This window comes from Pelobates fuscus, chromosome 1 (assembly GCF_036172605.1).
Source record: "Pelobates fuscus isolate aPelFus1 chromosome 1, aPelFus1.pri, whole genome shotgun sequence".
In the NCBI taxonomy this organism is placed as follows: domain Eukaryota; kingdom Metazoa; phylum Chordata; class Amphibia; order Anura; family Pelobatidae; genus Pelobates; species Pelobates fuscus.
Window position 1 is genome coordinate 186,122,210 of NC_086317.1, and position 24,135 is coordinate 186,146,344.

At 45.6% G+C, this 24,135-nt stretch overlaps 1 protein-coding gene and 1 long non-coding RNA gene across 9 annotated transcripts in view; one reads left to right on the top strand and one right to left on the bottom strand.

Moving 5' to 3' along the window:
- Positions 1–24,135, bottom strand: part of LOC134609683 (uncharacterized) — a 540,481-nt gene that overhangs the window by 451,012 nt on the left and 65,334 nt on the right. The window lies entirely within an intron of this gene.
- The window catches only part of NAV1 (neuron navigator 1), a 468,714-nt gene that overhangs the window by 227,705 nt on the left and 216,874 nt on the right, over positions 1–24,135 (top strand). For all 8 annotated transcript variants that reach the window (XM_063453174.1, XM_063453177.1, XM_063453176.1 and 5 more), the window contains 2 exons: positions 5,389–5,430; positions 9,344–9,486. In XM_063453174.1, the coding sequence (XP_063309244.1) occupies positions 5,389–5,430; positions 9,344–9,486 (185 nt within the window). The remainder of the gene's footprint in view (positions 1–5,388; positions 5,431–9,343; positions 9,487–24,135) is intronic.

The window sequence follows — 24,135 nt, forward strand, 5'->3', positions numbered from 1 at the left end:
CCGTGAGACTGCTGCCTGGTGTAACGGGTACGTAATGGGTAGGTCGACTTATGGTTTGTGAGTCACTTGGATGCTATCCGCAACGATGGAAGGAAGAAAGAAGCTGGTCGGACGGAAAAGCCTGCGGCTGGATTCCTGGACACAGCTCAGCGTGGAAGACCGCGTGGAGCAAAAAGGTATTCCGAAAATGGCATCTGGATGAACCGGAAGTGGATTTCATTCATATGCTGACCTCAAACGATATGGAGCCAGGTAAGGGGTATTATCTTAAGCCCCTCCCACAATTACAATGCATATGTATGTATGTATCACGGTAGGATAAGGAAGGGGGAGTCCCTTTTAAAGGTCCCTAAGCTCCTCCTACAACTTCAGGTCAAGCCTTCCAATTTGTGTTCAGGGCAATATGGAATATGATATGAAGTAAGATTGTTGTTAGCAAACCTGTGATAGGAAAAAGTTGGTTGAGGTGTGCCGAAACAGACGTATGCGGTAAATAAAGTGAGCAAAAAGGTATACATATCATGCTCAAATTACATTTATTGAGTAATGAACATAATACAACATAAGTACATTAAGATGACATTTTCCACGAATGCCCTTCATGTTTCCTGTACTGGTTGGCTATCTATGTTGTGTATGCTGATGACTTCCAGCGACCTAGAGTTTTAATGACTGGAAGGTGCTGGCTCGTTGTCGTAGATGTCGCCCCTATCCCAAACGAGTGTCCTAAATAAAGACTAGGGTTCATTCCGAACCCTGTTAAACGATGACCGTAGGTATAACATGACTTAGCGGTAGTGAGGATAGTCCTGTGAAGTGACAGTGGCGGAAGAGATGCTATATACGGTACGGTGAGGTGGTAGGAATCAAAAACCTTCACCAGCACCATATATTATTCGTGGGATAGTATGGAATGTGGGCAGGTTGACCAAGTTGACTTGTTTTGGTCATGGGTAGAGTCAGTATGTAATAATTATGATGAACTCCCCTTTTTAAGGGAGTTTGCTTGAGTTATTGGAGGGGCCTGCTTGCCAGACTCCTACCCTGGGACTCTGTGCCCTGTGATAACCCCTGTTCAAAAGTACTGTTTCTGTCCCTTGGACTTTTAACTGGAACAGATTCAAACATGTGGCGGCGGCCATCTTAAATTGTCCAGCAGTGTTTTGTCATCAAGTGTATGGAACTGTTTTGGGCATGGGACGATTTGCACGGTGGGGCAAAAATAAGACACCTTCAGGAAATTCCTTAACCTTGTTGTGGGGATATGTTGTATTTTGGGGTACTTTTTGGGGTTTGTAAAAATATATGCTTTTGTCTGCTTAGAGTTAATTGAGTTAGTCCATTGTCTTTGTTAATTGTATCACAGGCAGAGAGGAGGGATTCTGTACACTGTATGGGAGTGTCTGAATGTAAACCTGTTTTTATTGGCTTCTATGTTTTGTATTTGGTGCCCAACTAGATCCACCTGGGTGTCACCTTTGCTGTAAAACTTGTATAAAAGACCAGTGTGTGCCATTAAACTTTTTGTTCCTGATTAACCCTCAATCTAGAGTCTTGTCTCTCATTGGGGGGAACTGCTACAAGGGATTGCTATGCTCTTCATACTCCCTTGAATAATCACTAGCTCTTGAAGCTGTTCCTGCTTCACTCTCTGGAGAAAGAGAGGTTACCCACTGGAACCTGGAGCCTTGTTGTAGGTCCAGGGTGAGTAGGAGACGGCGAGACCCCAACTAAGGTGTGGCGGTTCGTGGGGTCTGCAGTACTTATGGTGTCTGGAGAAGTGCTTGGAGCCCTTGGTAAGCACTAGGAGCATCTGTCGGCAGAGGAACCCAATTGGGGTACAGGAAGCTCCATTACAATGATCTTGATGTTTAATTAGGTAGGAGCTTCGAAAGCAACCTTGTGCATTGTGTCCACTGTTGGTGAATTTTCGTGGCCTTAGGAAGCCGTAAAAGGCCAGGTAAATAGCGGTTTCATAGTTAGTGAGGAGTTTGAAAGAGGCTGAATCTAGCAAATTAGACAGGTTTTGGATACCCTTAAGTATAGTCTGATGGGATAGGATGAAAGGAAACTGGCTTTGTTGGAAAGTAGAGAAACATGTGATGTCGGATGACAGTCAGGCATAACTTGATGGTATAGTGAGCCTAAATTGAAGGTGGCAAAATAAGATAGCGAACACAGCCAGAGACATGCATGCACAGCTGGCATAGAAGATTAGGGTTGAAAACAACAGGAAATGCTAGAAAAATGCTAGAATATCTCAGTGATATTAGTATCAGATATAAAACTTCATTGCTTAACTGGACATGACTGAATGATGTTCCTAAAGCATGTAGATTGTGCAAAGAAAGTCTGGGTGGTGTTAGGAAGTGAGGGAATGCAAAAGCAGCAAGAGAAACGCAGGTCTAGCCAGCTGTTTAAGACTATACCCCAATTAAATTACACAATTAGATGTGTGCAAGCCCTTGGGGCATATCTACTTAACAGTGAATTACCAAACAATGTTGGCCCAATAAGTACCTGAATACCCAGAGGGCAGACAACATTAAAGTGTTGGGTGACACTTTACAGAAATGCCTTTGATACTGTTTAATATTTGAGGTTATTTAGTAAGAAAATTTGAGACAGATATTTAGAAGATATTCCCCCTTTACAGAAACTAAGGGATTTACATTTAATGCAAACTACTCAGAAGCTGTTAGAGGGCAGCAATGCTATGTACGATTAAAATAGGCTGAAATTGCTTTACTAGAAACATTTGCCATATCCGAATGGCTGAACAAACCAACCTACTATTTGGTTGAAAACCAACAGTTATAGATTCAAAACAATTCTAAAAATGACCCCTCTCATTGTAATACTATGAACTGGGGGCCTATGTAAACCAAATAATACAACCCAACGCCAAAGTCCTTAATAAATTAATTTGTGGGATACCATAACAGTAATTCCTATGAGAACCTACATATGCTGTTTGGTTGCAAATACACAAACAGCTCTGTGGAGCGATACAAGTGAATGAACCTAACGTGCTGTATCTAGACGAACATGAAAACAAGTTTGTAACGAAACCTATTCATGACATATTAAAACGGTTGAATGAGAAGCATTTGTGCGCATGCCTGAAAGCCTACCGTTCGTGCAATTGATCGTACAAAATAGATTATAATGCAGAGAGGTAGCCGAAAGCCCAGCCTTAGAGCCTCGTTCATATGGAAAAAAACAAAGTACATTTAGACGAACTGCAGCGTTCGACAACACAGGAGTGTTCGAACAGAGGTAAGTGAAACAAAGCCGAGAGAGGACACTGTGTGCCGGCGACTGAGGTGTGACGGTCGGCTTTATGACTTATGTTTCAGTTTCCCAGGCAGACTATTAGGTGCCAAAGGAAGGAACAGGTATCCGAGGGAGCCAGCAACTGGTTAGTAGGCACAATCTCGGGAAAACAGGATGCCCACCGGAGTGGTTGGAACTTGCCACCACGATTGTTCCGATACTGAAGAGTCGTTACCAGCGGACTTTTTTGGCAGGAATAGCGGTTTGTAATGCAGCAGCTCGTCAGACCAATCACTGTAGGGTAGGGAAGGGGGGAGTCCCTTTTAAGGGTACACAAGCCCCTCCCACAACTTCAGGCCAAGCCTTCCAGTGTGTGTGTGTGTATGTGTGTGTGTGTGTGTGTATACCTAAAAAGTTGTGGTGGGGAAAAAAAGTGTGGATGAAAACCCCTTCCACCTGAAATAAGTGGATAGTTAATGCAATGTTAAACACAAATACACACACCAGTTAAGTCATAATACTTGCTTTTCCCACATAAGTCTCACTTTAACAGTGCTCTCACTACCGCAAGGGATTCTGGGTAGGTGTATGCAAATTAGCTCAACAAAAAACACATTTTGCCTCATAATTCCACTTTATACATGGATTCATTGGAGTATGAGTCTGCTGCATACAACAGCTTTGAAAGACAACTCAGGAAGAGGTGCAATGCCAGTGAACCACTCATGGATAGCTGTTTCGTTATTTCAACTCCTTAGCATGAGATAGGTTACTGGTTTGCTATGGAGTTGTAATGGGATAAAAAAAGTGTGGATTTTTTTTATTATATATTTTTCTCTTCCTACCACTTATTTGGTATGTACTTATATATTTATGTGTGTGTATAGATGTATGTATATGTAAAAAAAAAAACAGATAACATTTGTATCTTGAAAACCTTTTTTATTGGACTGACAGAATTTTTTATTGACAAGCTTTCGGGAGAACCTCCCTTTCTCAAGTCTGAAGTCATCAAACTTTTCTTAAACGATTATTTGTATCTGTTTTTTTTTTACATCATCTCGGTGTGTGTAATAAATATATATATATATATATATATATATATATATATGAAGTCCTTGGAGTGATATATTTACTGCTGTTATATATATACAGTGTGTGTGTGTGTGCACATATATTCTGAGAGCGTCAGCTGAGCACTCTCAGCATATTGCCGCCTTGCTCTACTACCAAGATTTACTCACTGGCATACCTGAGTGCACAAGTGGTGGCATGTGCCAGTGGACCCAGAGTAAGTCATCAAACTTTTCTTAAACAGTCTCATTATTTATTGTGAAAGGGCACTCCAGGCACCATGACCAATTTGGTGGCTGTGTTCCTTTAACCCCTTAAGGACCAAACTTCTGGAACAAAAGGGAATCATGACGTGTCACACACGTCATGTGTCCTTAAGGGGTTAAAGGAACACTATAGTCACCTAAATTACTTTAGCTAAATAAAGCAGTTTTAGTGTATAGATCATTCCCCTGCAATTTCACTGCTCAATTCACTGTCATTTAGGAGTTAAATCACTTTGTTTCTGTTTATGCAGCCTTAGCCACACCTCCCTTGGCTATGATTGACAGAGCCTGCATGAAAAAAAACAACTGGTTTCACTTTCAAACAGATGTAATTTACCTTAAATAATTGTATCTCAATCTCTAAATTGAACTTTAATCACATACAAGAGGCTCTTGCAGGGTCTAGCAAGCTATTAACACAGCAGGGGATAAGAAAATCTTAATTAAACAAGAACTTGTAATAAAAGCCTAAATAGGGCTCTCTTTACAGGAAGTGTTTATGGAAGGCTGTGCAAGTCACATGCAGGGAGGTGTGACTAGGGTACATAAACAAAGGGATTTAACTCCTAAATGGCAGAGGATTGAGCAGTGAGGCTACAGGGGCATGTTCCATACACCAAAACTGCATCATTAAGCTAAAGTTGTTCAGGTGACTATAGTGTCCCTTTAATATTTGATATCTCCCTTTGGTGCAAAATATAATGGTACTCCTTTTGAACAGACAAGTTAAATATCAGTTGCTTTGCTGTTAAATGTGTTTTTGTTTCTACAGCTCTATCCAAGACAGAAACACATTGCCAAAAAAGGGATTGCGGTATGTATTTTTAATAATTTGTTGGAAAATGAGCTGTAGCTGATACTGGGAGTTCTAGAAAGATGCATTTTATATTTTTTCATCACTCTTTCTATAGATAATCTTAGGCAATATCATGTTTTGTCAACTGAGTGTGTGCTTGCATGTTTTAAAAGAAAAAAAAATAATTTCCTTAAACTATAATTAAAACAAGGAATAAGTTCCCAATCAAATAGTCTGATCACATTAGTCTGGCATCCCTAATCATGTGCAAAACTGACACATAAACATCAACACTTCTCTATTACAGTACACATTAACCCCTTAAGGACAGAGCTTCAGAAGCTTGTTTTGAGTTTTTTTTTTACAGTTTTTGCAATAATCATGTGTGCACAATTAGTGCAGGTTAAGGAAAGTAATTAAAAATAAATTAATTTAGTTGTTCTGTTTTACAGAATATATAATGTGTCTGGGATTTTAAGTTTTTTTGGGTAGTTACAGGTCACAAAGCACAAGGACTAAAATAAACTTTTAATGTGGAGCGATTTTAGAATTTGGTATGTTTGTCTTGTAAGCTTAATAGCCATAAGAGAAAACAAAATTGCCACACAAAAGTATATATTTATATAAAGTAGACACCACAGGCTATTTACCTAAGGTTGTTTTGACACTTTCTACGTAGCCATTTCACCGCCAACCTCTGCTAAATATTGGGGTAAAATTGTGTTTTTTGGGGGTTTTGGCACACAAACTTATAACAAAGAAATTCTCATGTGTATTTTGTAAAGTTGGTGTGTGCTATTCCTGTACAAAGTTTTATTTTGTGTTCAGTTACATCTGCTGAGTAAAATGACACCCCCATTGTATGTCTTTGGCACTATTTCGTGAAGCTACAGTGCCATACAGGAGACCTGTCCTTTTCAGTATTCACAGTAGAATTTTGAGAGATGGATTTAATGAGCCTATGCTTCCATTTGGGGTATTATAACAGTTTGACTGTTCAAACCGACGGTCTCCCTCTCTGCAGCCCTGCAATGTGCCTGTGGACCGGAGGGGAGATCAGAGATCAGGGAGAGAGGACCCGGGAGCTCAGCCTGCAGCTCCTCCGGGTCCTCATCTCGCGAGCATGGAGCGTTGCCGCGGTAACCAAGGCAACACTCCAAATCTCGCGAGAGTGAACTCTAGCCCTGGAGCGCGGGCTAGAGTTCACTCTAACCACCACTGGGACCACCAGGGAATCCCACTGGGACCACCAGGTACAAAATATGCCCCCCTCCTCCCAGTAAAGGTAAGTATATATTATAAAAAAGCCCCCCTACCCTTATCACACACACACACACACACACTCTACACATATACACTGCCCCCCATACACACACATTGCCCCCCATACTGTCCCCCCATACACACACATTGCCCCCCATACACACACATTGCCCCGCATACTGCCCCATACACACACACTGCCCCCCATACTGCCCTCATACACACACACTGCCCCCCATACACATACTGCCCTCATACACACACACTGCCCCCATACACACACATTGCCCCCCATACACACACACTGCCCCCCATACTGCCCTCATACACACACACTGCCCCCATACACACACTGCCCCATACACACATACTGCCCCCATACACACACACTCTACACACATACACTATCCCCATACACACACACTGCTCCCCAAACACACACACACTGCCGCCCCATACACACATATTGCCCACACTGCAATACTCACACACACACACACTGAAACTGTTACACACATACTGTCCCACACATACACTGCATCCCTGACATACACTGCCACCCTCACTCACACACTACAACCTTCACACACACACTGCTCACACACTGTCCCCCTCACACACACACACACACACACACACTGCACCCCTTACACTTTGCACCACTCACACACACCACTGCTCCTATACCCTACTACAGCCCCATTTCCCAGCAGACCTCAGGTAAGTTGTCAAACTGTTCTTAAACAGTTTGACTACTTATTCTGGGAGGGGGTCCCGGCACTATTGACACCATAACCACTACACTGAGCTGTAGTGGTTATTGTGTCTGGATTATTTATTTAAATAATCTACAAGTGCCCCTCCCGACATCAGGCTCTGGATCCGCCACTGGCCTTAGCATGCCCTCATTTTTCCACCAATATATGCCAAAGTATGTGGTAAAAAATATTTTTGGGCATTTTTTTACATACGGATTGCATTTTTGCTGGGCGTTTTGTATATTTCATATGTGCCACTAAGTTCAAAACCCCCAAATTATGCTCAGCTAAGTCTTCTGATGTCTTTGGTACTATTTCGTGAAGCTACAGTGCCATATAGGAGACCAAGCCATATCAGTTTTTACCGAACTTTGAATTTTGACGCTGGGCCTATGTGCAATTTCCAAGCATCTTCGCAGGTTTTAAATTCAAACTACCCCACAAAGGCCTACCACTTCTTAAAGTAGACACCCCAGGGTATTTCAAAAGGCATATTTTGAACCGTAGCGTGGGATCATTTTTCCTTGGAGTTGCAGCTGGTAGAGTAGCTGCAAGGTTCCTATTGAAGATGTATTTCTGTGTAGAATTATTGGGATCAACAATAACTTCGAATCAATGTCAATATAAAAGAGAAAACGAAGAAACAACTACAATGGTATATAGTATGTAACAGCCCAGCGATAATAAATGTTGCCTAGGTCTTTGTAGTCTTACTCACATTTAACAGAGCTTAAATCAGCTCTAGTCCAATACACATGCAATGGTGTTGATCCTCACTGATAGGATATACGCGAGGGTACGGGCAATGGATATCTCAGCAGCGTGATGTCTGAAAGGCCAAGAAAAAGGATAAAACACAATAGGGCTCTCTAAATAAACCAAACCAGGAACGATAAAGGTAATGTACTCACATTGGTTTGATCAGAACAAAACATACATTTGCATTTGTTTTTAGGAGCTACCTGATCCTTTGCCTTTTTTTTTTTTATTGTTTCACCCAAACGCTAGCCAAGATTTAATGATGGGTAAAGTAGAACTGACTTTATTGAACACTACACAGGTATGTATAGGCACTTCCCCCACAAGTGGCCATCCATTAAAACAAAACAATTCACAATCATTCGGTAACTTAACTTCCATTCTGTTTTATATTAGTGTGACTACAGTACTGTTTTTACATGGCAGGCTGGGCATAGACAATAACAAGGGCTGAGTACCACATGAGATATTTAAGGGCATGGCATAACAGCCAGTTTGAACTAGCCTGGACACTGAACTTTAGGGAAATCAACAAGGAAAGGGGGGGGGGGCAATAACTAACAAACAAATACATTATACACACCCTATACCTATAATGTGTACAAGGTAACTAAAACCTAATTGTAATCTGGGGACCTACATAGAGTTTCTGTCATCAGCACCCAGTGATGGTGATTACCATCATAAATATGTAAAGGAATGCAGGACTTTTACTTTCTCTATGGGAAACATTTGACATCTCAATGGAGAGGTTGCAGGACTGCACAAGGATGCCTCTCAGACAGCCACTAGGGGGAAAACAAATACTTTCTTTACACTGCAGGGACAATATCTCTTTACTGCACAACCACTACATCAATAGACACTATTTTTGAAAAACATTTTTTTTTTAGAAAATATGATTTGTCCCTTTAATTGTGAAATGTATTGGCTCACCATGTAAGGGAAAATAAAACCTGCAATTCAAGTTCCAATTCAAGTTTATTTAATGCCCTCCTTGTATGGTGTGTGAAAAAATTTTAGTGAAATGTAGAAAATCCAGAGACTAATGAAAATAATACATAGAGCAGTAATGTCATAGTCTTGATCAAAATTGTAACACTGCAACATAAAACATGGCAGTCTACATGTCTTTTATCTCACCCTACAAGGTATCAGTCACTTTCTCAGGATGAATCTAAGGAGAGGCGTCACTCACACACAATTGGAGGACTCCAGGACTCAGAAGATCTATCTCCTCTTCCTCCTCCACTGCCTCTTACTAACGTAGGAAAACCACCATTGGCCAATTTGGGTGAGTTAGTAATGTTTTTTTTTTTTTGTTTTGTTTTTTTAAATGTTTCATTTTTATTAAGATGAAAAGGTGTGGATTGACACATTAACAGACATTGTACGTTCTACATTTAGTACAGGCATAGAAAACATAGAATGCAAGTTGATAGTAGTTTCCACGGTATCGAACAACATATCCTTGCGACAATGATATAATATTGCATTTATGCAGCATACATGACTTTGTTACAATTGGCTAGTAATGCCCTGCTCTGTAGTGTGTTATCCTACCTCTAAGTGGGAGCCCCTAGGCACCTGGTGGGGCAGCTCCTAAACCACCACTCCTATTTGGGCTTGGCTGGATAGTGATCAGCTAGCCATGCATATCATTTTCCCTTTTTTTTTTTTTTCCATTTGTCTTTTCTCTGCCTATTTTTCTGTTCCTGCGTGTCGTGTGGACTTGAGACTAATTGCCCTACTCAATTTTTGGGCTTGGTGAAACAACATAAGCCCTTATTTTGTAGGGGCGGGGGGTAACTGGGAGAGGTTTGCAATGAAGGGGGGGGGGTAGAAGAGATGCATTCATGCTATAAAGCTCGATAGGGTGTGGTTTGACATGTTGGTATCTCCACATGTATCACCATTTAGATTCTGTTGTAGTATTCTAGTGTTCCGCCTATTGTATGTGCCATCTGCTCATATTGTTGGGTGAGGTTGACTTTAGCGAGTACCACCTTTATATCAGGTACTGTAGTGGTTTTCCACAGGGTAGCTATGCATGTTTTAGCAGCTAAGGTGACGTGGGTAATCAGCGCTGCTTCGTAGGTTGTAATGTCTCGAGGTAGCATGTGGAGCAGAAAGTGTTCAGGCTTGAGTGGTATTCGTTTCCCTAATTTGGATTTGATTATGTCATGGATTTGTTGCCAGAATTGGCAGAGTGCCGGGCAGCTCCAGAATATGTGGCTCATGTTTCCCGCTGGTTGGCCGCAGCGCCAGCATCTATCCTGTACCCCTGGGTATATTTGGGCCAGCCTGTTTGGTGTGTAGTACCACTGCATCCACATTTTAGGCTTCTTCTACATGGTCTAAGCATCGTGTTGCCCATTTAACTAATGTCATGGCCCCTATCCACTGCGCAGGTTCTAGTTCGCAGTCCAGCTCCTTTTCCCATTTGAGCATATATGATTGTTTGGCCGGTCTGTCTATGTCTAGTAACCTTTGGTAACACAGGGAGAGTGTTTTTTGGGGGGTTTTTAGACCTTGGCATAGTAAGTCAAAGAGGTTTTGAGATTTAGGCACTGTCATTGCCATATTAGCCTCCCCTACTATGTGTTTTATGCGTAAGTACGTGAATACCTCACTGTTTGGTAGCAGGAACTGCTTCTGGAGGTCCGGGAATGGCAACAGCCCATTGACCCCGTATAGGTGCGCCATCCTCGTCACCCCTCTACTTATCCACCCGCTCAAGGCCAGGTCATGTGTGTAGTGCCGGAGGCTTAGTAGAGGGACATAGGTCTCCACTTTCTCACTGAGCATTTTTGGGGCCCAGCGCAGCCATAGCTGCAGGGATAGCTTGGTTGTCGTAAGAAGGCTGGTGAGACGAGGTTGGGCTGTGATCCAGACTAGGTCCTTAAGGGAGTGCACAGACCGCGCTCTCTAGTTGGTGCCACATTGGGCAGTCCGGGGAGGAGAGGAGGCGTGCCGTCTGAGATAAGTTCGTTGCTAGGTAGAATTTAGTTACGTGTGGCACTCCCACCCCGCCTCCCCCATATCTACGCTAATGTTCGCCAGTGAGACCCTTGGTGTTTTTTTCCTCCATATGGGGCATGTTCATTGGGAGTACTTGTGTTTTTGCTACGTTATTTTTGTAATAAGAGACTCGGCAATAGTCCTGTAACAGGTCCAGGAGAGGCGGTAGGGAATTTGAAGGGTTCGCTAGAAAGAGGAGAATGTCGTCAGCAAATACTGCTAGCTTTTGTGGGCCAATTGGGGATGGGGCGCCTGTGATGTTGGGGTTAATTTAGATTTTATGAAGCAGAGGCTCCAGTGCCAGGATAAAAATGAGGGGAGATAAGGGGCATCCCTGCTGTGTGCCGTTCGTTATGGCGAATCGTTTGGAGATGAAACCGGAGTTCATGCCGTGGCTTGGGGGGACGAGTAGAGGGATAGGAGCCCGGTCAAGAATTTCGTCGGGAAGTTGAACCTGCGGAGGACCTCTGTCATATAACCCCAGTGGAGTCTGTCAAAGGCCTTCTCCGCGTCTAAGGCCATCAACAAGCCTTGCGACCCATCCCTGTGCATGAGTTCCATAATGTCAAGGGCTCGCCTGGTGTTGTCCTCCACTTGGCGCCCAGGGACAAACCCTGACTGTTCCGGGGAGACTAGTCGAGCTAATATAGGGCGGATTCTGTTCGCCAGGACCTTGGCGAACAGCTTCGTGTCAGCGTTAAGGAGGGATATTGGGCGGTAATTAGCGCACGAGTCGGTAAGTTTACCTGGTTTGGGGATAAAAGCGTGATAATAGTGGCCGCCAACATTTCTGGGAGTATAACGCCTGATTCTAGGATATGGTTGAATAAGGCCGTGAGGTGGGGGAGCAGCTGGTCCTCAAAAAACCTGTAGTAGTGGGTAGAGAAGCCGTCTGGACCCGGGGCTTTGTGTCTAGGTGTGTCATGAAGAGCTTTGGATACCTCTGAGGCCTCTATTGGGTTGGTCAGTGCGGTGGCCTGTTCGTTGGAGAGCTGGGGGAGAATCACCCCCTCCAGGAAGGTGGCAATATCTTGGGGGCTGGGTTGGTGTTGGGCGGTATCCTCAGATAGATTATATAACCTTGCGTACAATTTGGCAAATTCGTCAACTATTGCCTTGGGGTTTCTAATTTTAGCAGCAAGGAGAAGCCCAGCAGACTCCCCCCACGTTCTCCCTCCTGCCAGCCACTGCTCTATGCGTGCCCAGCATGCATTGCGTGCCGCGGAGTGTTGTCATGACAACCCACGGCAACGCTTTACTGCTGTGACTCGCGAGAGTGCTGGAGGGGAAGGTAAGTATATCCTGGGCCCGCAGAGGCATATATACATAGCGGTACTCGCTATATATATATATATATATGCAGATTGAAGGGCTGGGGGCCCGGACATGCAGAGGATTACCTGTGCAGTCCGGGCCCCCCAGGACCGCCGAGCCCGTGACAACCGTCATGGTTGTCACCCCCTGATAGCGGCCCTGTATACACACAATGCATTCACTTTACCCACACTACACACACTGCAGTCACTATACACACTTCACAAGCACACACACACTGCATTCACTATACACACTACACAAACACACACACTGCATTCACTATACACACTACACAAACGCACACACTCTGCATTCACTATATATATATACACACTACACAAACACTCACTGCATTCACTATACACACTATTCAAACACACTCTGCATTAATTATATACACACACTACACAAATACACACTGCATCCAGGGGGGGAGGGAGGGAGGATTTGTGAGACAGCAGCCTGAGGTTTCTCAATGAAATGCCCCAGGAAAAGATGTTAAGTTTGCAAGATACATTTCTGGTACTCTGAAAACCACAGCAAGGGCCCCTGGGGCTGAGCATTTGGAGAGCAGGGTGGGCCAGTACTCCAATCGCACTAGTTGCTATGTAACAGCCAGACCAGGACTTGTATATACCTAAGGAGTTCCAGAGATGTGAATAATTGATACTCACCTGTAGTTTGTCAATTAGTAGGCAGGCTTTTAAAAGAAGGGATCAGCCTACTGCAGAGTGAGGGAGAAAGAGCCAGAGGAATGGTGTGTCTTGCATGTATATTTTTTGTTATTGTAAATTGGTAAGTGTAAAAAAAGACCCAATTCCAGATAGTGATTACTGTGTTTAGTAAGTGCTCAAACAAGAGTAAGGAGTTTTGTTTTGTTTACTTTTTATTTTGAAGCACCTGTATATTTTGCACCAAATAAATTGGGAATTTTGAGCTGGATGTGTCCTGGATTTTGATTACCCTAGAAGGCTGTGATTACAGTAAAATCTGATGTAAGATGTGTGTGTGTGTGTGTATATATATATACAGGGAGTGCAGAATTATTAGGCAAGTTGTATTTTTGAGGATTAATTTTATTATTGAACAACAACCATGTTCTCAATGAACCCAAAAAACTCATTAATATCAAAGCTGAATATTTTTGGAAGTATTTTTTAGTTTGTTTTTAGTTATAGCTATTTTAGGGGGATATCTGTGTGTGCAGGTGACTATTACTGTGCATAATTATTAGGCAACTTAACAAAAAACAAATATATACCCATTTCAATTATTTATTTTTACCAGTGAAACCAATATAACATCTCAACATTCACAAATATACATTTCTTTTTTTTTTTAAATTCTTTATTTTTGCACTCGACAGGGAAGGCAAAAGTAATACGACATGTAAGCTTGCGCAGAAGCCAAAATATACAGGAACACACAATCAAAGACATATATATCACCTTTGGCACCCACAACAATTCACTGTATGCAGTCTGTAATACCTGCCCCCTATCGAGGGTTTTTTTTTTTTTTTGTAGCAACACCAATTAAGTTCCTTACTGTTACACAGGAGATGCAGAGCGAGAAATAGCGGTAAGGTAAATCTTGTGCAATAGTATACATCGTTAGATAACCCCTACCAGAGCTCATATCGTATCACATACCATTCCTAAAGGTAATCCACCCCCGGAATTCCAGGCTATCCGCCTCCCTGCAAGTATATTGTACTACTAGACAGGTCCTGTACCTTGAGCAATAGCCCAGAGGCCACCCAAAGTAGGATGAGCCCTAGGGATCCCCGTCTCTCCATCATGACCCATGTCCGCGCTAGGAAGGAACCATTTCCAAGTGAACTGAGACAACACAAATGAGAGAAGGACAGTATAGAAGAGAAAAACCCTATACATATCAAGGGTTTTGTAGAAATATAAAAAGAGAAGAAGAAGAGAGAAGAAAGACTAGAAACAAGGATTAAAGGAATAAAGAGGGGGGGGGAGGGGGAGGGAGGGTGGACGAGCTAGGGACCCCCCAAGTAGTGTTCGTGATCCCATCCCATTAAGTATCCCCATTGCCCGGGGTGCTATTGTCCCACGGTTCCCATACTTTTTGGAAGGCCGCTACGGTCCCTCGCATCCTGGCAGTAAGATCCTCCATGATCCTGCTTTCCCTTATTCTAGAGATCACCCCCCCGAACTCCGGTCCTCCAGGTGTTAACCAAGCCGCAGCTATATTTCTACGCGCACTCAAGGTGATTGTCCGCACCAATCTCTGTTCTTTCCTTGACCATCCCTCTATAGTTCTATTTAAAAGATAGATCCATGGGTCTAGGGGGAGGGGTCTGCCAAATGTCAGTCTCAGTAGGTTTTCAACAGCCTTCCAGAAACCCTGGAGCGCCGGGCATTCCCACCACATATGAAGATACGTACCCCGGAAACCGCAGCTCCTCCAACAATCGTCGGAGTCTAGTTTGTGCATTTTGTGCAAAATGGCCGGGGTAGTATACCATCTGAGCATGGTTTTCCATGCCTGTTCTTGTTGTGTGACGCATATAGAGGCGCTCTTGGTGGCTTCCCAGATTTCCTGCCATTCGATACCTTCGAGTGCTTCCCCTAAGTCCTGTTCCCATCTGTCAATGTACGCCAGTCTACCCCATTCTCTAGTTTCTGTACTAAGATGAGCGTAAATGAGGGTGATCATCCCCTTGGGGGCAGATGCATCTCTACAAAGTCTCTCGTAGAAGGTAAACTGCCCCTTGGCCGCGGCTATAATATCTGGTTTCCTAGCAAAGTCCCTCACCTGGAGGTATCGAAAATAATCTGTCGGAGTCAGGTGGGTGATTTGTTGGAGGTCTTGAAAAGGGATCACAGTCCCCCCTCGATAGAGTTGGTAATACCGTTGTACCCCGTTTTTTTCTATATTGCGAAAATTCCTCGGGGCCATACCAGGTGGAAATGCTCGATTCCTAAGTATCGGAGTCATAGGGGAGGGAGAGGAGGTGAGTCCGAATTTGGTGCAGTTCACATCCCATAATCGTAGAGAATTAAGGATGGCCGGGCAGGTTGCTCTGATCATGGGCCTATGTTCTCTCGGGACCCACATAGTGAATTGGGGAACATCAAGACCGACCATCAAAGATTCTATTTCCACCCATCTCCTTTCACCCACGGGGGAATGCCACATGATCACCTGGGACAGCTGGGCCGCCAAATAGTAATAGTACAAGTTTGGAAGCCCCAATCCCCCTCTATCTTTACGCCTATACAAGACTTGTCTGGCTATTCTATGCCGCTTATTCCGCCACACGAAGTTACAGATCGCCCTTTGTAGCGGCTGTAATTGAGATTTCGTGACGCGGATGGGGAGGGCTTAAAACAGGAATAGGATGCGAGGGAGGATGTTCATCTTGGCGGAGTGAATACGACCCAGCCAAGAGATAGGTTTATCGGTCCATTTGTCCATGTCATTCATTAAAGTCCGTAACATGGGTTCGTAATTGCTAGAGTACAGTCGGTTCGGGTCTGCCGTCAAGTGAACTCCCAGGTATTTGAGGGAGTGCGGTTCCATTCGTAGGTGGTAAGTGTTCTGTATCTGAGCCACATCTTCAGCTGTCATGCCGATTGGCATCGCGCTGGATTTTGGAATGTTTGCTTTGTATCCAGATAGGTCCCCGTATTCTCCTATAACTCTCTGCAATGCGGTCATCGACTCGAGCGGGTTCGTAACGGTGAGGAGAACATCATCTGCGTAGGCAGATACGGTGAATTCTACCCCTCCGACTTCTACTCCATGAATGTTCGGATGCCTGCGGATCGCCTGTAGAAGAGGCTCGAGGGCCAGCACAAAGAGGAGGGGAGAGAGAGGACACCCCTGCCTGGTTCCATTATGTAGGTGAAAAGGAGTAAGCGGGGCCCCTGAAATCTGTATCTGAGCCCTTACATCATGGTACATTTCCCTCGTGATTTGCACGAACTCGTCCGGAAATCCCAGGTGTGACAATACAGCAAATAGGAAATTCCATTTGACCCTGTCGAAGGCCTTCTCGGCATCGATAGATATTACCAGGGAGGGCGTATTCGTCGCCACCTGTTTCCAGATCAGATCAACCGTTCGCCTTGTATTTTCGAACAATTGTCGGCCTTGTATGAACCCCACCTGATCGGCATGTATAAGAGTAGTCAGAAGTGGGTTCAGCCTGTCTGCCTGTATTTTGGCCAAGATCTTCACATCGTGGTTAATCAACGATATAGGCCTGTAGTTTTCAGGTAGGTGTGCATCCTTATCCGGTTTGGGTAGTAATACGATCGTAGCCAATGACATGTCAGGGCCCAATCTTCCTCCCTGTCTTAAGGAGTTAAACAGCGTCGCCAGGTGAGGCGCTAGCTCCGCCCTGAAGGCCTTGTAATATGATCCATCATATCCGTCAGGGCCAGGTGCCTTGTTCCCCTTAAGGCTCGATATGGCCTTGTCTACCTCCTCAATACTGATCTCCGCCGCTAGGTTCCCGGCAGCGTCGCTTGACAATTTGGGCAAGTCTAGTCCATCGAGAAATCGTGTTATGCTTCGGTCCTCCTGGCCTCCCATCAAGTGGCCGTTCGGGGAGTGATTATACAATTGTTTATAATATTCTTCAAATACCTTTGCGATGTCTGTCGGTTTTGTTTTTGTCGTACCATCTGGGCGTCTGATGGCCGTTGTTGCCTGGGCCTAAGCGTCCTGGCCAATAGCGTATCCATTTTATTGGCTTTATCGAAATAGGTCCGTCTGGACCACGTCATGGCCTTAGCCGTGTCATCTAGCAGAAGTGTGCGTATGTCCCGTCTGACTGCCTCCAGTCTACCGTGTATTTCAGCGTCCGGGGTAGCCTGGTGTTGCTGCTCAAGGTTCCTCAACCGTTTAAGCAGAGTTTCCAGGTGAAGGTGTTTCAGTCGTTTCTTTCTTGTGGCCAGTTTAATCAGTTCCCCTCTTATGACCGCCTTGTGTGCAGCCCAGATCGTGCTGTTGCTTACGTCAGGTGTGGTGTTGACCTGAAAATAATCCGTAATAGCCTTCCGAATGCTGTCTAGAATCGACTCATCTCTCAGCAGCGATGAATTCAGTCTCCAGGACCATGGGCTCGCCGTGCAAAGATTACCTAAGACTATAGATGCGTCAGCATGGTCAGACCAGGATATATTCCCCACCTCTGAGCTCGAGAGCCTGGAAAGGCTTGCTGCATTTATTAAAAATAGGTCTATTCTGGAATAGGTTCCATGAGGAGCAGAGTAAAAAGTATAATCTCTGTCCATAGGATGTTGCGCCCTCCAAGCGTCCACCAGTCCTGTTTCCGCAATAAAGGTCTTAAGCTGGCGGTCCTGTCCCCCGCGTCCCTGCGATCTCGGACCTCCAGCCCTGGAGCTCCTATCCATCGCCGGACAGGGTGTAGCATTAAAATCTCCCCCCATAAGGACCATGCCGTGTGGCAACGCGGCAACCTTATCACGCAGTGTAGACCAAAACCCAGCATCTGGCTGATTCGGGGCGTAAATGTTGATCAGGTGTACAACGTGGGAATGGAGAGTCCCGGTAACTATAATGTATCGTCCCCCCGGATCCGCATCCTGGGCAGACAGCTGGAAGGGGCAAGAGCGTTTGATAACTATAGCGACACCGTTCCGTTTGCGATGCGACCTGGCTTCAAAGGAGCCCGTGTAGACATGGTCACGTAATTGAAAAGTAGCCTGTTTAGGTAGGTGAGTTTCCTGAAGGTATACAACGTCTGAGTTCATCCTTTTCAGGGCCCTAAACATTAGACGTCTCTTTTTAGGGGCGTTCAGACCCTTGACGTTTAAAGTGGTAATCTTAATCGCCATCGTGTGATAGATTACTCACCGCTAACGCTCTGCTGCCACTGTTTGTATTAGGGAGGATCCCCTGAGCAACAGGGATCCGCGTCGGGATGGTCCACTCGTCCGCCCCCCCCCAGGAGCGAAAAAGGGTGGGAAGGGTCAGGATGGGAAAAGAAAAGAGAAAGACAGAAGAAAGAATATGACAGAAAGAAAGGCATCCGGATAAAATCCGATGCGGTGAAAATTCTGGTCTTACAACTCGCCAGAACATATTGGGTAGCGAGGGCCCTCGTTCCCTGCACGATCAACGTGTGGAGGATACTGAGGATCCCTAAAGCCCCGCCCACCCGCGCCCCAAGCATTCTATAGAGACCTTACCGGCATAATGGTATCCCGCCCCCAACCATCCCGGATCCCACCCGGTGGACATAAATTACGGTAACCCCCTTACCGGACTGTCTCCAACCACCATTTAAACCCTCACCCCTGAAAACACACAGCAGCTAATGAGGGGCCGCTGCTCCCTGCCTCCGGTTAAGCCACCACTACCATTCCAACAACCCTAGGCTAGTCCCTTCTTCCCTGCAGTAGTGCCTGAGCAGGAAAAAACTCAAACTATCGCCTAGTATAGTAAAAGTCTGGCGACAAAATCAACATTATCCCCAACCTTGGAGACATAACCCCCGCCCACATTGCTTGGACGGGCCAGTATTACTCTGAGGGTCCCCTAAATTCCATTCAACTAAAGTCATATGGGTGGACACGCGGCTTACGGCCCCTAGTCTCAGCACAATAAGACTGCCTGTACGTCCCCAAGGGTGTGACAGTGACCACCCGCATCACATAATGTTACAATATGAGGTAGGCCGAAAACTCAGCTGTTCGGTCGCCCGGTGAACAGTTGCGTACTGGTATCTCCAAAGCGTGGTTTTGGAGTAATTTTAATAGGTTCACCATTTTGTTGTTTTTTATTTATTAAAAAGGGCAAATGATGGAGTATAATATATGAAAGGGATATCGAAAGATATGTACACCCCCCCCCTGGCGCCTGTATCGACTAAGCAATAGTCAACCCCGCGTTACGCGGATGTCTGTAGGGAGCACAGTACTGGGCCCCGTTCAGAAAACTAACTGGGAAAAAATGGGATCAAGCCTGACGCACCTCGCAAGGGGACCCAACCATCCCTCGGCCCCTCCATTTCTGTGCCCACCCCCTCCCCCAACAAAAATAAGCTCAGAGCCTACCTAACAGTGAAAATAACAAGTTAGCCACCCATGGCTTCACCCGTGAAGTATCATACATACGGGATTTAGGTCTCAAAAACAGTTTCAGAGCATGTCGCGTTTACAATATCCACATTAGGTTTTTACACATTGGTTGATCAGATTCTCTCCCCCTGTTTGTTTTGGATTTTGATAGGAGAAATGCGACTCGGCTACCAGCATGCATCAGGCCCTCAAACAACTAAATGTAGCAATAACTTATTTTTAAACAAGCATAACACGCAATAAAACGTACATTAGTATAGATACACAAGCTTTGAAATGTTCCATACTGGAGAAAGGGCAAAGGGTGCTCTTTGTCCCCATCGCCCCAGTGTCCTCATACAATTTTACCCTTAACATATATACATTGTTTTTTATATTTTGCTGTTTTTCGTTGTTTTTTATATTTTCTGTAGAGAAGCAAAATGCAGCTAGGCAAAGAGCACGCAGCAGGCTATCAACCTACATTGCTCTATGTCCACTGTGCTCCAGCTGCATCCCACAATTTTACCATAAGCATATATACAGTTTGTGACAGAAAGTGCAATGTAACTTGGCGAGCGGTATACATCAAGCTATTGAGACTACCTAGCATTTCGTCCCCTCTGCTCCAGTTTTACCGGATGAATTGAACATATAACATATATACATTTATATATATATATTTTTTTTTTTTTTGTCGTTTCGTTTCAAATATTATGGGGATAAGCAAAATAGTACGAAGCTAACAGCTTACTTCAGGTTCTAAAGACTGTCCTGGTCCCTGTCCCCCATGCCCCGGTGTCTGAACAAAAAAGCAAAGTGTAACTAGGCTATACGTGCAGACCGGGCTATCAAACTGCTGTGCCCCTTGTCACCATTGCTCCAGTTTCGTCAAACAATTCCGCCCTAAACAGATAAACATTTTATACAATTTGTTATTATTTTTCAGTTTTTTTTTTTTTTTTTTTAAATTTTAACTTATTTATATATTTGTTAAAGTGTTAGGTAATGGTGAGCAATACGTAGCCTGGTAAACCGGACACCTCAGGCTATCAAAGTGTTCCGCTCTGTATCCTCTCCGCTCTGGTGTTTACCACACCATTGTACCATAGACAAATTTACATTTTAAATTTTAAACAATTTCTTTAAGTGTATAGCTGCCACACCCCAGGCTCAGCAAGGGTGTAGCCACCATCACACGTAAACCCCGACCCTCTCCAGTCCCCCCCGGGGGCGCAGGGCCTCAGCCGAGGAAAAAAGGACCAGGCCGGAGACCAGGCCCGGATAAACGGGGAGAGGAACCGAAGCCCCTACAGCCCCAACCAGGAAAAAGGTGCCCCCCGGGGGGAGGAAGCAGAGAGGTCGAGTGAGCATTATTAGGGAATAGGAGCAGGGGAAAGGGACCAGCAAGCAAACCAACCCGGAGAAGTCCAGTCCGATCCTCTCTCGTTGGAAGATTCGTCCCCAGGTAAGTAACACCCCGTGTTGCAGGATAGAACTATAGGTAGAAGCAGCATAACCCGAAACCCCTCCCAAACCAACAGCAAGCCCTCCCAGACCCTCCCGGGCAGAAAAGAAAAAATACAGCCCGGTGACAGAGGAGGAGAAGGGCAGTCCTCAGCGCTCCTGTAACTTGAGGTAGGCGACTCCGCAGGCCCAAAGGGCATGGCCGGGTAGCGTCCACAGGGAGGGGGGGGGGGGGTACCAGGCCATACAAAAGAAAAACATACCCAAAACTTTGGGCCCCATCCCATACCCCACCCCAATTAAACTTTACGGAAAAAACCTCCAGCCTTCCGCAAGGCACTGGCCAGCATAAGCCGGGGAGACCAGGGACACCAGCTAGAAGGGAAAAACGATGCAGGCTACCTTCAACTGCGTCCCCGCGATCCTGCCTCCTTCCACTCCGACACCAAACGAGGGAGATCCTCCGGGTATATCGCCAAATCGGGTAGGTCAGCAGGCGGATGTATGCCCAGGCCGTTGAGCATGCGGCGGGGGTCCCCTCCCGGTGCGAGTACGTGCACTCGATCTCCCCGGAACACCATCAGCTTGAAGGGGAACCCCCATGCATACCTGATGCCGGCTGCCCGCAAGGCCTCGGTGATGGGCCGCCAATCCCTCCTCCGTTGCAGCGTGGAGGGAGCTAGATCTTGAAAGAGGGTAATCACGTTACCGGCATATCGAATGGGCCCCTCTCGGCTCTTTTTCATCAACGCCTCCTTGGTGCGGTAGTATAAGAAGCGGGCGACGACATCCCTCGGGGAGTTGACGTCGTTCCTCTGGCCCCTAAAGGCCCTGTGAGCCCTCTCCATGTGCCACTGATCGTCTGGCAATTGCGGAAGAAGCGGTTTCAGGACGGTGAACAGGAGCCCCTGTAAATCCTCACCAGCGCTCTCAGGTAGGCCCCGCAGGCGGACATTATTTCTCCGGGACCGGTTGGCTAGATCTTCAAAAGCAAGGTCCATCGCCACCAGCTGGGTCGCCATGCCATTTAGCCTGTCAACAACCGCGTTGTGGGCCTGAGTCGAGGCCTCCATGCGGTCTTCAAGTTTCGCGGTACGCTCTCCCAAGGCCCCAATCTCGGCCTGGAGGACCGCCGTGGATTTGGCGATTTCGCCTGCCAGGAAAGTTTTCACCTCGGCCAGTTTAGCCAGTATAGTGTCCCGGTCGTCGGGGGAGGCCTCCCTGTCCGCACGAGGTGATGCCTGAGGGGTCGCTCCGGCGCCATCTTGGGGCCCCGACCGGCCCTGTTTCTGTGCCGACATGAGGTCTAGGACTGATCCGCCCGATTCCGTGCCCCGCTTTTGCTGTCTTTTAGGGGGGGGCCTCTTCTCCATGTCAGCAGATATCTTGGGGTTACCAAAAGTTGGGTAAGGTCGCTGATTTTAGCTATTTTGGGCGCGTTTCGCCGGGAGCTCTAGTGAGACACGTCTAGTCTCATCGACGGTCAGACCACGCCCCCCCACAAATATACATTTCTGACATTCAAAAACATAACAAAAAAAAATCAGTGACCAATATAGCCACCTTTCTTTGCAAGGACACTCAAAAGCCTGCCATCCATGGATTCTGTCAGTGTTTTGATCTGTTCACCATCAACATTGCGTGCAGCAGCAACCACAGCCTCCCAGACACTGTTCAGAGAGGTGTACTGTTTTCCCTCCTTGTAAATCTCACATTTGATGATGGACCACAGGTTCTCAATGGGGTTCAGATCAGGTGAACAAGGAGGCCATGTCATTAGATTTTTTCCAGGAAGGTGGCAATATCTTGGGGGCTGGGTTGGTGTTGGGCGGTATCCTCAGATAGATTATATAACCTTGCGTACAATTTGGCAAATTCGTCAACTATTGCCTTGGGGTTTCTAATTTTGGCAGCAAGGAGAAGCCCAGCAGACTCCCCCCACGTTCTCCCTCCTGCCAGCCACTGCTCTATGCGTGCCCAGCATGCATTGCGTGCCGCAGAGTGTTGTCATGACAACCCACGGCAACGCTTTACTGCTGTGACTCGCGAGAGTGCTGGAGGGGAAGGTAAGTATATCCTGGGCCCGCAGAGGCATATATACATAGCGGTACTCGCTATATATATATATATATATATATATATGCAGATTGAAGGGCTGGGCGCCCGGACATGCAGAGGATTACCTGTGCAGTCCGGGCCCCCCAGGACCGCCGAGCCCGTGACAACCGTCATGGTTGTCACCCCCTGATGGCGGCCCTGTATACACACAATGCATTCACTTTACCCACACTACACACACTGCAGTCACTATACACACTTCACAAGCACACACACACTGCATTCACTATACACACTACACAAACACACACACTGCATTCACTATACACACTACACAAACGCACACACTCTGCATTCACTATATATATATATACACACTACACATACACTCACTGCATTCACTATACACACTATTCAAACACACTCTGCATTAATTATATACACACACTACACAAATACACACTGCATCCAGGGGGGGAGGGAGGGAGGATTTGTGAGACAGCAGCCTGAGGTTTCTCAATGAAATGCCCCAGGAAAAGATGTTAAGTTTGCAAGATACATTTCTGGTACTCTGAAAACCACAGCAAGGGCCCCTGGGGCTGAGCATTTGGAGAGCAGGGTGGGCCAGTACTCCAATCGCACTAGTTGCTATGTAACAGCCAGACCAGGACTTGTATATACCTAAGGAGTTCCAGAGATGTGAATAATTGCTACTCATCTGTAGTTTGTCAATTAGTAGGCAGGCTTTTAAAAGAAGGGATCAGCCTACTGCAGAGTGAGGGAGAAATTTGCGCCTTGGTTTCTCCACACGCTTCTTGCTCCCCTTTTGACTATTTTGAATGAAACGCTTGATTGTTCGATGATCACGCTTCAGAAGCTTTGCAATTTTAAGAGTGCTGCATCCCTCTGCAAGATATCTCACTATTTTTGACTTTTCTGAGCCTGTCAAGTCCTTCTTTTGACCCATTTTGCCAAAGGAAAGGAAGTTGCCTAATAATTATGCACACCTGATATAGGGT